Source organism: Rousettus aegyptiacus, unplaced genomic scaffold (assembly GCF_014176215.1).
Source record: "Rousettus aegyptiacus isolate mRouAeg1 unplaced genomic scaffold, mRouAeg1.p scaffold_m13_p_1, whole genome shotgun sequence".
Taxonomy (NCBI): domain Eukaryota; kingdom Metazoa; phylum Chordata; class Mammalia; order Chiroptera; family Pteropodidae; genus Rousettus; species Rousettus aegyptiacus.
This window is the reverse complement of record NW_023416284.1, coordinates 80,310,840-80,327,842: the sequence shown is the minus strand read 5'-3', so window position 1 is coordinate 80,327,842 and position 17,003 is coordinate 80,310,840. Positions and strand designations below refer to the sequence as shown.

At 34.1% G+C, this 17,003-nt stretch overlaps 1 protein-coding gene across 1 annotated transcript in view; it reads right to left on the bottom strand.

Annotated features, from left to right (window-relative positions):
• Positions 1-7,204: 7,204 nt before the first annotated feature.
• The window catches only part of CAGE1 (cancer antigen 1), a 36,576-nt gene continuing 26,777 nt past the window's right edge, over positions 7,205-17,003 (bottom strand). The window contains exons 9-10 of the mRNA XM_016161015.2: positions 7,856-7,960; positions 7,205-7,232 (exon numbers count right to left, since the gene is read on the bottom strand). Coding sequence (XP_016016501.2) covers positions 7,224-7,232; positions 7,856-7,960 — 114 coding nt within the window. The 3' untranslated portion in view covers positions 7,205-7,223. The remainder of the gene's footprint in view (positions 7,233-7,855; positions 7,961-17,003) is intronic.

The following is a 17,003-nucleotide window of genomic DNA, read 5'->3' as shown; positions in this document are numbered from 1 at the left end:
CTCAAACTTGGTGGCTTTCTACAACACACATTTATCCTCCCATGTCTTATTATCAGAGAAATATCATGGAATAAATCTTTTATATTTCTGGAGTTGAAAAGAAAGGCTCAACTCTTGGGGGAAGAGGATACCCAAAAAAAGAAAGTGAAAAGTTTTTCCAACTGTGAACAAAGCACCAGTGAAATAATTTCATACACGGTGCTCCTGTGTATAGAGCTGAGGGCTAAAAACTTCAACCTAAGCCCAAGTAAATGGAATCCTTGGTTTTCTGTGGAGTAAGTGATGTCTTCCCTCAGAGGGTACCAACTGCCCATGCAGAAAGCCAAGCAGGCAAAGCAGCACTGCATGGAATGATGGTGCTACCTGAGCCACGCCACCAGGTGGCATGATCTCCCCATTTGGGAGCGAAAATCAGACACCCTCCCAAAGAATCTGTGTTGGCACTAAGGTTTGTTTTTTGTTTTTAAAACATCTTATTAAGTTTTAATTGACATCCAATGAACTGTACATATTTAAAGTGTACAATTCGATGTTTTGACATATGTATACACCCAGGAACAATCACAATTAAGACATGAATATATCCACCATCCTCACAATTTTCCTCATGTACCTTGGTAATCCCTCCTGCCTATCCCTCCTTGCCCCTACATCTCCAAGTAACCACTGATCTGTTTTCTTTCACTATAGATTAGTTTGCATTAGCTAGAATTTTATGTAATGGAATCTTACACTCAGCCAAATTATTTCGAGATTCATCCACGTTGCATGTATCAAGAGTTCATTTATTTATTTATTTACTGCTGAGTAGTATTCCGCTATATGGTTATACCTCAATTTGTGCATCATTTCACCATGTGAGAAACATTGGGTTATTTCTGGTTTCAGATTATTACAAATAAAGCTACTAAAAACATTCATCTTTGAATAAACACATGCTTTCTTTTTTCTTGGATCAACATGCAGGAGTGGGATGGCTGAATCATATAGGGTAGTGTATGCTTAACTTCTAAGAAGCGGCCAAACTTTTGTAAAGTTTTTTTTAAGGTCATGTCATATTACATTCCCACCAGGAGTGAGTGATATGAGTACTTTAGTTGCTCCACATCCTCACCCAAACTGAGTATGGTCAGTCTTTCAGACATTTTAAGAGGTGCGTATTGGTATTCATTGCCGTTTTAATTTGCCTGTTAATTATGTTGAATATCTTTTCATGTGCTTATTTGTCATCCACATATCATATTGGTGAAGTGTCTGTTCGAATCTTTGCCCATTTTTATTGGGTTGTTTTCTTATTCAGTTTTGAGAGTTTCTTATATATTCTGGATAAAATTGCTTTATCAGATGTATGACTTGTAAACATGTTCTTTCAAACAATGGCTAGTCTTTTTACTCTCTTGAGTGTCTTTTGAAGAGCAGAAGTTTTTAATTTTGATGAAGTCCAATTATCAAAATTTTGTTTAATGAATCATGCTTTTAACATCTTACTAAATCATTGCTTAACCCTAAGATAATGGAAATTTTCTCCTGTGTTTTCTTCTAGAAGTTTTATACTTTTAACTCTGACATATAGGTCTATTATCCATTTTGAGTTACTTTTGTATGTGGTACAAGGTATATAAAAAAAAGGTGTTGTTTTTCTTTTTTAGCAAATGGATATCCAAATATTTCAGCACCATTTGTCTAAAAGACTATCCTTTCTCCATTTTATTGCCTTTGTGCACTTGTCAAAACTCAGTCCTCCATATATATGTGGGTCTATATCTGAACTCTCTATTCTGTTCCATTGATTTTCTTCCTATTTTACACTAATGACACACTGTTTTGATTATTGTAGCTTTATAAAAAGTTTTAAAATCTGATTTTCCTCCAATTTTGTCCTTTACTGGAGTACTTTTGACTATTTTATGTCCTTTGAATTTCCATATGAATTTTAGATTCAGCTTGTCAATTTCTATTTAAAAAGTCTGCTGGATTTTGATTGAGATTGCATTGAATTTATAGATTAGCTTGGGGACAAATGAAATCTTAATATTGAGTCTTTTTTAATAATAATTTTTTATTTTTCGCTTATAGTTGGCATATAATATTATATTAATTTCAGGTGTACGATATAGTCATTATACATTTATATGACTTTGAAGTGATTACCCTGATAAGTTTAGTACTCAACCATACATAGTTGTTATAACATTGTTGACTATATTCCCTATGCTGTATTTTACAGCCCCATAGTCATATTTTGTAACTTACAATTTGTACTTCTTAATCCTTTCCCCCTTTTCACCCATCCTCCTCCCATCTGGCACCTCTCAAAATATTCTGTTTATCTACGAGTTTGTTTCTGCTTTGTTTGTTTATTTTGTTCTTTAGATTCCACATTAGTGAAATCATATGACATTTGTCTTTCTCTGTCTGACTTACTCCAGTCAGCACAATACCTTCTAGGTCCATCCATATTTTTGCAGATGGCAAGATTTCATTATTTTAAAATTATTTTTTATGTCTGAATAATATTCCAGTATATTTATGTACCGCTTCTTCTTTATCTATTCATCCATTGATGGACACCCAGGTTGCCTCCATATCTTGGTTATTGTAAGTAATGCTGCAATGAACTTATGGATGCATACATCCTTTCAGAGTACTATTTCTGGTTTCTTTGGGTAGATTATCCAGAAGTGAAATTACTGGGTCCTTGTCTCTTGTTTTAGCCTTTGTTTTAAAGTTTATTTTGTCTGATATAAGTATTGCTACCTCAGACTTTTTTTTCATTTCCATTTTCATGAAATATCTTTTTCCATCTCTTTACTTTCACTCAGTGTGTGTTTTTCCAAATAAAGTGAGTCTCTTGCAGGCAGCATATATAAGGATATTGTTTTCTCATCCATTTAGCCAGTTTATCTTTTGATTGGAGCATTTAATCTTTTTACATTTGAAGTACTCATTGATAAATATGTAGTTATTTCCATTTTATTTTTAATCTTTTTTTTCTTCCTCTTCTTAAAGAAGTCCCTTTAATATTTCTTGTAATACTGGTTTGGTATTGATAAACTCCTTTAGCTTTTTCTTGTCTGGAAATCTTTTTATCTGTCCTTCAATTCTAAATGATAGCTTTGCTGGGTAGTCTAATCTTGGTTGTAGGTCAACAATGTTGAATCTTAAGACCCATGAAAAAAGTATACTCCTCTCTATATTTGTCTTCTTTATTCTCTCTCAGCAAAGTTTAATACTTTTCAGAGTATAACTCTTTCACATTTCTTGTCAAATTTATCCCCATGTGGTTCATATTTTTGGTGCTATTAGAAATGTTTTTATTTTTTAAGCTTAAATTTCTGATTGTTTATCATTTTAGAATTCGCTTGTCAATTTCTATTTTAAAAGTCTGCTGGATTTTGATCGGGACCATACTGAATTTAAGACCATCTATTGTATTGTATATAGAAATACAAAAAATTTTTTATATTGATCTTGTATCCTATACTTTGCTAATCTCACTTAATAGTCCTAGTAGCTTTTTTTTGTAGATTTCATTAGATTTTCTATATAGATTATCATGTCATCCAGAAAATAAATTCATTTTCATTTCTTCTTTTCAAAACTGGATGCCTTTTATTTCTTTCTGATTGCACTGGACATAACTTCCAGTACAATGTGAGGAGAAGCCTTGTTCTTGATCTTGAGAAAGTATTCAGTCTTTCATCATTAAGTATATTAGCATGATTTTTTTTCTGATCTTTATCATATAAAGTTCCCTTCCTCCTTAGTTTGTTTCAAGCTTTTATCAGGTATGGATGTTGGATTTTGTCAAATTCTTCTGTGTTTATTAAAAATGATCAGATGCTTTTTCATATCTAATTTTTAAAATAGGCTAAGATTAATAGAATTACTTTAAGATAAAGCTGATAAATTTTTGCATATATGGTGTCATTCACAGCTTTCAGGGGTTAGGACATGGATATCTTTTAGGGAGGCATTTTTTCAGTCTACTGCAATTATTGTTCTGCCATTGACTTTTACTTCTTTTTTTCATGCCAACCCTTTTTCATTAAAAAAAGAAAAGAAAAAGAAGTCAAGAAATACAATTTGCTTTTATATTTTTATTTTACATTATTTTATTTTTTATATTTATTTTTTACCTTTTTCTTTTACCTCTTCTTTTCTCATACCAATCCTTTTTCATTAAAAAAAAAAGAACTAAAAAGTATGCAATGTGACTATTACTATAAATAGGGCAGTATTAATGTTATTTTATTTTGCTGTATACTTAAGTGTGACTATTTGTGGGGTTTACCAGTTTCAGAGGTAAACAAGTGTTCACCTTACTCTCTATGGTCAAGGTATACAAACTCACAGATTTTTATTTTATTATTTTTTTTAGTCAAGGCAACCCTTGGTTGACCTCAAAGATTGCAAGGACCTTGTCAGCTTACAATCTCTTACTATTTTTTTTTATACCTACAGCACCTGGTCTTCCAGGTGGTCTCCCATCCAAGTACTAACCAGGCCTGATCCTGCTTAGCTTCTGAGATTGGGCTTGTTCAGGGTAGCACGTCACAGCAAACTCATGGATTTTTAATAGGATATTCAAGCCAAACAAATATTGCTAATCACCCTGTACTCGGACTATAATGAAACTTAAGAAGAAAGGTTATAAATTTGCACTCTGATTTTTCTGTGACTTCTAATTTGGTTTTGCATGAAAAAACATTCACAGGGACTTTGTGTAGGTAGAAAATGCAGGTGCTGTGAAAGGTCAGTGGGTAGTTTTCTATGAATTCAGCATCATCTGTGGCAGATATAGCATTGGAAGTATTCTTCTAGGACTCAGTGGGTCTCTGTGGATGGTAAATAGTGAACACATTCATGTGGAGGACTTTAATGAGTACCCGTAACACCTCTAAACTATAATCATGGATCACCTGCTGGCAGACAATGTATTGGAAGATCACCTGGAATAATGAGGAATGAGGCACCATGGCTGGATAAGATGGGATGCCAGGACAGGAAATGAACTGGGATGTTTTTGTTAGAGGGTCCACCTCTCCTCAAGATGATGTCACAGATGTAGGTGGGAGTGGGGTAGAGAAAACAAGTCTGAAATTTTATAGGAATGTGTGTTCCAGAACCAGGAATATGGAGCAGAGACTTCTACACCTGAAACAGATCTGGTCACGACATTGTAGAGAAAGTAGTGCTTGGCAAAAGGATATGTCTGACAAGAATCTCTGCAGCATTGTGGAAAAGCCACGTGACTTAGACTGGGAAAACAGTGAATGTACCTTTAACGAAAGGGCATTTGAGCAGAGATTTGAAGGATAGTGGGTGATAACTGGGGAGCAGGTAGCCTGAACACTCCAGGTGGAGCAACATATGCTAAAGCCCTGAAGCAAAAGGGAATGCAGTCAATTTGAGGATCTCTACTATCTCCAGTGTGGCTGAAAGCAAGGCAGGGAATGGAGAGAGGAAATTGGATAGACAGTCAAGAGTTCTATCATGAAGGAACTAGTTGCCATTCTAAGAATTTTGTTTTTACCTAAAGGTTATAGAAAATTACTAGACTGTTTTAAGGGCATGATTAGATTTATATTTCAGAAAGCTCACTCTGGCTGCTTATACAAAATGGACTTCACTAAGCACCTTCTTTTAGTCTTTTAGAAAAATTAGATATCATTAATGGCTTTTGTAAGTAAGCAGATGTTTCTAAAATCCAAGGTATGTGGATTGAAAACTTACAGGATAGCTTGTGAATGTATTTGAAGAAAGACACTGCAATAATGCTAAATTTTAACAGAATAAACTAGCAGCAATTTAAGGAAACATTGCTCTAACGATGTGTACATTTGATAATTTTTGAAGCAGCATATACCTTTTAAGGAGATCAAAGCTAATTCACTATAATTAAATAAAAATACTGTTATTTGTGAATATAACAGACTGTATTTGATAAAAAAAAATAAATGACAATCCTGATCGCTTAAAGCAAATAAACTCAGATAATATCTTCTGTGGTTCTCAACCTGTCCAGACATTAAAATCGTCTGGTCAACTTTTGAAATATACCTATGTCCAGGTCTACCAGATATTTAAGCTTATTTGATCTAGGAATAAGGCTTGGGCACTGGATATATTTTTAAAAAGCATTCAAGGCAATTCTAATAAGGAGCTACAGGTAACAATCTTTTTAATAAAGTTTATAGAACTCAGACACCAGGTCTCCTCTTGAACACAAATCAAATCAACTCAGCTGAAATATAATTTAAAATTTTTTGAATTTTGAAAATAACTAGGGCAAAGCAATATGGCCAAAGTGATGATTTGATACTGTTCTTAGAGTACTCTTTATATTTACATTCATGAGTCTATGACGATTGGGCTGTTTTCTTGGTTCTAAGCCAGGGAAGGGTTTAGTTTTACCTCTCTTGAGTGTATAATAACATCCCTTTTTCCCTTACGAATTTGAAACTTGCCTGCATTAGTCTGAAAAATAAGCAATTTTTTTAAAACAATTTGTTCTGCTTAAAAACAACAGTGGAAAACAAAGCAGACTTTCCAAGGTACGGATACCTACACCATCTTTCAATTGTCTTATAGTGAGTTGGCCCTACTGGAAGTTCATATTTTGGAGGATGCTTAAGCTCTAGAGATAGTCAGCACAGTACAGATGAAACTGTAGGAAGAAGCATGTGAGAAATGAAGATAATAAATAAGTGGAAAAATTCTGCAGAATTTAAAAACACAAATTTTGGAGTGTTTCAAGCTGGATCTCATTCTAATAAGAAAGTTTACTTTGTACTGATATATGTGTGTATATGTCATTTGGTGTGCATTCAAAAACTTTTTGTGAATAAATTCAAGCATTGAAGGTATTTTACTTGAATACCATGGCAAAATATTCTAAAATTTTTGGCTTTTTCTCATTAATTCTTTCAACCCCCCTGAAATAAAAGGGAACGCTGAGAAAGGAAGCAGAAAATCTGGTTGTTCAAGTAGTCCAGAAATTGAATAGACAAGACTAACTACATTATCGAAGAATGATCTTAATCTGTAAAACTACATTTTCCCTCCTTCTAGGAGTCTAAGAAAAAGTGAATTTAGCAAGCCAGAGAGCAAAATAACATATCAGTAAATGTTTACAAAATTAAAAATTAAGCTTTTCAACTTACAATGCAATCTGGGAGTGAGATATCTTGAGCCTTTGGTCAGCACATTCAATAATTTCTTCATATGATCTAACCTTTGAAAAATAAGGTAAAGAAATTATTCTTGGATAAAGTCTAAAATTTTAATTTAATTTATTTTATTTTTTTCTAAATCTCTACAAGTTGAAGTTCAATTCAATTATATGACTCCTATCAATGAAAATTTTTACAGTAGTCAAAAGATTGTCTTAGATTTTGAAATCAGAAATATGAATAGAAATGGAATTATAATGCGTCTCTTCATCAGGCAGAAAGCGAAGTGTCACAAAAATGGACAGTCGTAATTAGTCAACTGTGATCTGAGTCATAGTCCAGACAAGTGGTATATGTGTCAACTCAGGGATACGATCCATTTGGTTAAAGTTAATGTGCTTTTTAAAAATCTTAAACTAGAACACTGAGTTGGCAGGATTTATAATTACCCTCATGTGAAGTAGCAATACTAAGACCTGAAGTTGCTGACAGCAGAAGAATAGATATACACAATGTTCTTTGCTAGCTTTCAGCTAAAAGGTTAATGGGGACCTTTTATGAAGTAAATCAATATAAATTTGTTATGTCATCCCTCAGAGCCTTTTTAGCTCCAAAATTCTATTATTTTAATATTTGACATAGCTTTTAAGAGACAAATATTGCTGTAAGAAAACTTGTACCTTATGTATTAAGTTCCCTAAATGTTTCTGATATTTGTCATTTTCCTCAATGAGTCTGTTGCAGTGATCTTCTTTTGACTCTAGAAGAGATTCCAATTTTGCAATCTATAAAGAAACATCAGTAAAAATACTAACCTAAGAATTACCACGAAGGCATGAATGCAAAAAACAAATGAGAACACTGAACTAAACTTCATTCCAATATTTTCTCAAACTGAGTTGTACCATAGGTGAATCTAGAGATGCTGTGAACCAGATCCTAGTTAGATTTACTTAGAACAGATAGGCAGAAATTATAATGATGTTTCAGTTTTTTTCTCCAACTTAACACTATGAAACAGCTTTGCAAACAATTAAACAACTATTAATTAATATAAATATTTATTAGCCTCGAATCTGCACTATCTTCTTTCTATATATAACCAATGTAGAGACATATTTGATTCTTTCTGAGGTATAGCACTAATGTACTGGACAATGCATTTTCAGGTTTGATAATTATTCTCAATTGCATAATGACTGCAAGGTTATTTTTTTTAATGTTCAATTCAGCATATGTTATATGCTTACCTATGATCCAATTTTTATTTTCAGAAAAACCATTAAAAATTAAAAACTGGATTGACTTCAGAACCATGTCAGAGTGAGAGATGCCCCCAAATCTCTCCCCTTAAAACAACCATAAGCTGAACATCTAAAACTCAACAAAAAACACCCAAACTGCACACCAGCAAGTCAGAATCCCAGGCGTTGGGCAGTGGACTGGGAGAAACAAAGAAGCTGCCTCTTGCAGCTGGAGCTCCCTGTAGGAGGAAGGGAAAGGGAGAAGGAGCAGTGAGTTTCCTGAACAGCCCTGACTTGGAGAGCTGTGAGCTCCCCGCGGCTGGCGACAGTGCCCACTCATCAGGGCAGAAGGCAGAGAAACAGGACAGTAAAGAAGCAGGGATGACAGAAGAATAACATTTGATTTTTACCAGCCACGGTTCCAAAACCAAAACTGAGCCACAGACCCCATCCCCTAACCCAGAAGGCCCATCCTCCCATACCCTCTGAGACAGAACACCATGGAGCCCAGGGGAATCTGAGCAATGCTACCAAAATGGTCGCTAACACTGACAGGAACTGAGACTAAGGGTAGTGAGCATGATTAAACATCTGCAAGAAAAAAAAAAAGACATTATTAAGACTTTAAATAAAGCAGAAATCCAAGAGGCTTAGATGCCAACTACTGGAAACCAAAAGAAAAACACCTTCTTTGCAATAGGCTAGGGACCATTATATATAAAACTTTTTGGGAAAAAAATCAGAATATACTTCCATTAATGCCCAGGAGGAGAAATAGTCCATTAAACACCATGAATAACTAAGGTGACAAGGTATCTCAGAAAAAAAGAGAAAAATCTCCAGAAAATAAGCTTACAGACATAGAAATATGTGACTTAAATGACAGAAAATTTAGAATGGTACTTCTGAAGAAACTCAATGAGATCCAAAATTAATCATATCAACAATTTCGGGAATTGAAAAAACAACTAGATGAGCAGAATGGGTTCTTTAGCAAGGAGCTTGAAGCCCTCAAAAAGAACCAAATAGACCTTATGGAAATTAAAAAAACACACTGCAAGAGTTGAAAAATGAAATAATAAGCTTGGAAAATAGAGTCAACCAAATGGAGGAAAGGATCAGTGATATCAAAGGCAGAAATCTAGAAATAGATTATAGGAAAGTAGAGAGAAAATGGAGAATCAAAAATAATGAAAGAGAAATACAAGAACTAGTTGGTATCATCAGGAAAGGAAACATAAGAATAATGGAAATTCTCAAAGGGGAGGGAAAAAAAGTAGGGATTAGAAAGCATTTTCAGACTAACAGTTTACAAGAATTTCCCAAAACTAAGGAATTAGCTGGAGCTTGGAATTCAAGAAGTCAATAGAACACCCAATTATCTCAACCCAAAAAGGCCTTCATCAAGACACATCGAATTAAAATTATCAAAAGTCAACAACAAAGACAGAATTCTCAGGGCGGCCAGGGAAAAGATGATGATAATCTATAAAGGAAAACCCACTAGGTTATCGTTAAACTTCTTGGCATAAATCTTACATGCCAGAAAGGAGTAGAATCAAATATTCAAATTATTAAATGAAAGGAACTACCAGCCAAGAATATTGTATCCAGCTAAGCTCTCCTTTAGATATGAAGGAGAAAGTAAGACTTTTCCAGACATACAAAAATTGAGAGAATTCTACACTATGAGGCTTGCACTACAGGAAATACTGAAAAGGGTCAGCTCACCTGAAACAAAATGACAAAAACAAAAAACAAAAAACAAAAATAAAACATAATTAGGAGTAAGGTGACTAGCAGGCAGATAAAAGCAAAAGAGTGCAACTCTTACTTGGAACAGGGCATTACAAGCTTAAAAATAAGAAGAGATTTGCTATAGCAAGGTAGTAATGAACATTCAGCATACATAGGGACAAACTGAGATAACGATGACTGAAAAGGGGAGGAGTCAAAGATCCAAATTTGCAAAAGGGAATGGAGATAAGGCATGCACAGAAAATGGATCACTGTGTGTGTATGTGTGTGTGTGTGTGTATACATACACACACACACACACACACACACTATCCTTTACATATTTGTGATGGTAACCACATACCAAAGATTCAGAACCAAAGTATATAACATAAAACAAGAAAGGGGGAAAACCCACAAAAGCCAACCAAAATAAAGAAAACAGAAACATAAGGACAAGGAAGCAATGGAAACACTGAACTACCAGAAAGCAAAAAATAAATGGTTATAAAAAGGCCTCATATTTCAATAATCTCCCTAAATGTAAATGGACTGAGCTCACCAATAAAAAGGCACAGAATTGCAGAATGGATCAAAAAACAAAACTCAACCATATGCTGCCTCCAGGAGACACATCTCAGTTCCAAAGGCAGATATAGACTTAAAGTGAAAGGGTAGAAAATGATATTTCAAGAAAATGGCATTCAGAAAAAAGCGGAAGTAGTGGTATTAATATCAGATGCAATAGACTTCAAAATAAAAAAAGGTAAAGAAAGATACTGAGGGAATCATGCACCAAGAAGACATAACACTTATTAATATCTATGTTCCTAATCAGGGAACTTCGAAATACTTAAAGCAATTACTAACAGAACTAAAGGGAGAGACAGACCAAAACACTATCACAATAGGGGACCTAAATACCCCACTGTCAGATATAGACAGATCATCCAAACAGAAAATCAGTAAGGAAATAACATCCTTAAATGATACATTAGACAAACTGGACATAATTGACATTTACAGAGCCTTTTACTCCAAAACAGCTGTTATACATTCTTCTCTAGTGCACATGGAACATCTCAAGGATTGACTACATACTGGGATGCAGAGATAGCCTCAACAAATATAAGAGGGTTGAAATCATACCAACCATATTCCCTGATCATAATTCTTTGACACTAGTGATCGACCGTAAAAAGGAAGCGAAAAGAACCACAAATACGTGGAGATTGAAAAACGTGCTACTGAACAATAACTGGGTCAGAGAAGAAATAAAAAGAGAGATCAAGAGATACATGGACACGAATGATAATGATAGTACAACATATCAAAATTTTGGAGACATGACAAAAGCGGTCATATGAGGAAAGTTCATGTCATTACAGGCCTATCTACAAAAACAAGAACGAGCCCAAATAAACTACCTAACGCTTCATCTTAAAAAAATAGAAAAGAAAGAACAAATGAAGCCTAAAGTCAGCAGAAGGAAAGAGATCATCAAAATTAGAGCAGATAAATGAAATTGAAAACAAAAAAACAATAGAAACAATAAAGGCAACAAAGAGCTAGTTCTTTGAAATGTAATAAAATTGACAAATCCCTGGTTAGACTCACTAAAGAAAAAAGAGAAAGGACACAAATAAACAAAATCAAGGATGAAGGAGGGGAAATTATAACAGACTGCAGAAATACAAAGGATCATACAAGAACACTATGAAAAAGTATATAACACCAAATTTAATAACCTAGAAGAAATGGACCAGTACTTAGAAAAATACAACCTTCCTGGACTGAATCAAGAAGAACTGGAAAATCTAAATAAACTGATCAGCAGTATGGAAATTAAAACAAACAGAAAGCCTACCAAAACGTAAAAGTCCAGGACCAGATGGCTTCACCAGTGAATTCTACCAAACATTTAAAGAAGATTTAATACCTATTCTTCTCAAACTCTTCATAAAATCAGAGACGCAGCAATACTTCCCAACTCATTTTATGAGGTCAATATTACCCTGATACCAAACCCTGGTAAAGATAACACATAAAAAGAAAACTACAGACCAATGTCTCTCATAAACACAGATGCAAAAATCCTAAATCAGAGACTAGTGAACCGAATACAGCAACATCTTAAAAAGATTATACACCACGATCTAGTGGGCTTCATCCCAGGGGCACAGGGATGGTTCAACATAAGCAAATCGATAGACTACATAAACAAATTAAAAAATAAGAATCATATGATTATATCACTAGATGCAGAATAAGCCTTCAACAAGATACAGCAGTTATTTATGATCAAAACACTTAACAAAATTGGTATAGAAAGAAAATGCCTTAATATAATAAAGGCCATATATGACAAACCCTCAGCCAACATTATACTTAATGGTGAAAAACTAAAAACCTTTCCTCTAAGATCAGGAACAAGGCAAGGCTGTCCAGTATCACCACTGCTATCCAATATAACATTGGAGGTCCTAGCAAATGCAATCAGGCAAGAGAAAGATATAAAAGCCATCCAAATAGAAAATGAAGAAGTCAAACTGTCACTGTTTGTGGATGACATGATTCTCTATATAAAAAACCCTAAAGACTCCACAAGAACACTACTGGAAACAGTAAGCAAATACAGTAAAGTTTTTAGATACAAAATCAACATTCAAAAATCCATAGTGTTTCTATACTCTAATAATGAAGTGTCAGAAAAAGAAGTTGATAATTAATTCCTTTTGCAATTGCAACAAAAAGAATAAAATACCTAGGAACAAATCTAATGAAACATGTGAAGGACCTATATAATGAAAACTATAAGACCCTGTTAAAAGAAATCAAAGAAGGTACAAAGAAATGGAAAAATATTCCGTGTTCTTGGATTGGAAGAATCAACATAGTTAAAATGATCTTATTACCTAAAGCATTATACAGATTTAATGCAACCCCCATCAAAATCTCATCAGCACTTTTTAAAGAAATGGAACAAAAAAACCCATCAAATTTGTATGGAAGCACAAAAGACCCCGAATTGCCAAAGCCATCTTGAGAAAAAAGAATGACGCTGGAGGCATCACTCTGTTCGACTTCAAATTATACTACAAAGTGACAGTAATCAAAACGGTATGGTTTTGGCAGAAAAACAGGCACACAAACTAGTGGAACAGAATAAAGAGTCCAGAAGTAAGCCCATATTTATATGGGTAAATAATTTTTTGACAAAAAAGCCAAAAACATACAGTGGAGAAAGGAAAGCCTTTTAAATAAATGGTGCCGGTAAAAATAGAAAGCCACCTGCAAAAGAATGAAACTAGACTATTGTCTATCATCATACACCAAAATTAACCCAAAATGGATTAGGAACCTGAATATAAGAACTGAAACAATAAAATGTGTAAAAGAAAACATAGAAATGAAACTCAAGGACCTTAGACTTAAAGAAAATTTTATGAATTTGACCTCAAAGGGAAGTAAAAGCAAAAATAAATAAATGGGACTACATAAAACTAAAAAGCTTCTGCTCAGCAAAAGAAATCATCGACAAGGTAAAGAGGCAACCATCTCAATGGGAAAATATATTTGCAAACAACGCCTCCAATAAGGGCCTAATATCCAAAATATACAAAGAACTCATATGACTCAATAACAACAAAAAAACAAATGATCCAATCAAAAAATGGGCAGAGGACCTGAACATACACTTCTCCCTAGAGGACATACAAATGGCCAACAAATATATCAAAAGATGCTTAATATCGCTAGCTATTAGGAAAATGCAAATCAAAACCACAATGAGATTCCATCTCACACCTGTTAGAATAGCTCTAATCAACAGAACAAGTAATAACAAATATTGGAGAGGATGTGGAGAAAAAGGAACCCTCATACACTGCTGATGGGACTGCAAATTGGTATGGCCACTGTAGAAAACAGTATGAAGCCTCCTTAAAAAACTAAGAATTGATCTACCATATGCTCCAGCAATCCCTCTACTGCGGATTTACCCCAAAGACTTGAAAACATATCCAAAAAGATATTTGTGCACCGATGTTCATAGCATCACTATTCACAGCGGCCAGGACATGGAAACTAATGAAGTGTCCTCTGATAGATGATTGGCTACAGAAGCTGTGGTGCATATATACAATGGAATATTACTCAGCCATAAGAAGAGATGAAATACTGTCATTTGTGACAACCTGGAGGGACCTCGAGATAATCACGCTAAGTGAAATAAGCCAGACAGAAAAAGTTGAAAATCACATATCACTTATATGTGGGATACAAACCTAAAAGCAACAGATGAACAGGACAGAGACTCATGGACATGGACAATGGACTAGTAGTTACTAGAGGGTAGGGGAGAGACTAAAGGGGGGAGGTAGGGGAAAATTTAAATAATTTCTTCAATTAAATAAATAAATATTTTAAAAAAAATTAAAAACTGTACTCTAGAATAACATCCAAGATTATCTGGAAGAGTATTCACAAGTTCCCTTAGCAGTTCTATTTATTTTCAAAGCAGTTATAGAAAAAAAAACACATTGCAATTTCGATTTGCGTTTTTTGACGATTAATGATGCCGAATACCTTTTCATGTACCTGATAGCCATCTGTACGTCTTAATTGTAAAAATGTCTGTTTAGACTTCCTGCCCATTTTTTAATCAAAAAAAAAAATGTTTTGCCATTGAGTTGTATGAGTTCTCTATATATTTTGGATATTAACCCCTTCTCAAGGATTTATGATATGCAAATATTTTCTCTCATTCAGTAGGTTTCCTTTTCATTTTGTTGATGATCTCTTTTGCTGTGCAGAAGTTTTTTAGTTTGATGCAGTCCCACTTGTTTATTTTTGCTTTTGCTGCTTTTACTTTTGATGTCAGATTCAGAATCATCACTAACACCTATGTCAAGGAACTTACTGTTTATGTTTTCTTCTAGGAATTTTATGGTTTCAGGTATTATGTTAAGTATTTAATCCTTTATGAATTGGTTTTTATGTATGATATAAGATAGTGGTCCAGTTTCATTTTTTTGCATGAAGCTGTCAGTTTCCCTAACATTATTTATGGAATGGACTGTTCTTTCTTTCATTGTATATTCTTGGCTCCTTTATCATAAATAAATAAATAAATAAATAAATAAATAAATAAATAAATAAATAAATAAATAAATAAATTGTATATATGTGGGTCTATTTCCAAGCTTTCTATTCCATTAATCTATGTTTCTGTTTTTATGCCAATACTACACTGCTTTAATTACTATAGCTTTGTAATAGAGTTTGAAATTGGGAAGCATGATGTCTCCAGCTTTGTTCTTTCTCAAAATTGCTTTGGTTGTTTGGAGTGTTTTGTGGCTCCATACAAATTTTAGGACTCTTTGTTCTATTTTTGTGAAAAATGTGATTGGAGTTTGATAGGGATTGAATCTGTAGACTGATTTAGATGGTAAAGACATTTTAAAAATATTAATTCTTCCAATCCATGAACATGGGATACTTCTTCATTTATTTGTGTCTTCTTCAATGTCTTTTCTTAATGTTGTCTGGTCAGGTTTTTAATATACATTCTAATAGGTGTGTAGTGGTATTTTCTGTGGTTTTAATTTGCCTCTTAATGATGGTGAGTATCTTTTCATAGGCTTATTTGACATCCATATATCTTCTTAGTGATGTGTCTGTTAAAATCTTTTTGCCCATTTTTTAAATTGGGTTAATTATTTTATTACAATAGAGGTTAGAGGGTTCTTTACATATTTAATACATGTCCTTTATCAGATCTGTGACCTGAAAATATTTTCTCCCAGTCTGTGGTTTTTCTTTTCATTAAGAGCTCTATGTTTTAAAGTTGAAAACAAATTTGAAATTGAAAAGTTTTGGAAGACAGTCTATTAAAGTCAAATCACTGAAAAAGTCTAAACACTTTCATGAAAGTATACCCAAAAGTACTTTGTTATCTGTAAAGTAATATTTATGGAATAATTTAAAGGGTGGAGTGGTGGCAATATTTTATTTTGTAAAGGAGGATACTACAAGATAACCTAGAACATGGTTATTTGGCAAATATTCATGAAAGCTGTTCTTTAACATGGCGTCTTTTCCTCGATATCTCAAAGATGCTGTAATGCTTTGGAGCTGGGTGCTAGGAAACTTGAACCTACTCAATATCTCCACTGATAGCAAGCAGATTTGAATAAAAGAAGAGCAACTGAAGGTTACTAAAGGGACTTTATATGCACTTGGCTTAATACAGCAGGAGATATAAACCATTGTAAGTCAAATAGGTGATAGTTCCGGTGAGGAGCAGCACTCCCAAGCTTTGTTCTTTCCTAGACACTCACAGACAGTTCGTGGAGGTGAGCCTTCTCCACTTGGCTCTATTCTACCTGGCCCTAGATTTCTGGATCCATGGAGGCTGTGCCTGGTGCCCCTACACTCACACCCCAGCTTCCTATGTAGTTGATGATTCTTGAGGCTTCCCTACTAGGTTTTTCACATAACACTTGAACATGGCTTTTGGCCTTGTTTAGTCCTTTGATTTGGGCATCCTCTTTTGCCTCTGGTGAATATCTCACCTTTCGTAGAGAAACCCTTTTTCCTGCCCCTCCCACTACCGGTCACTGCCCATTCCAAAGCAAAGGTGGAAGAGAAGAAATCAGATTTTGGGACAAGCTAAAAGCAAAATTGAAGAAAAAGCAAAAAAAATCTTTAGACGGGTACCAGGCCCAAGAATATGTACTCTGCAAACTTAAAACACTTTGGGTTGAAAAAGCCTTCTTGAGTTCACACATAGTAGATGTCATTTATTCTGTCATAATTCTTATTCTTTGAAAATGTAATGCATTTA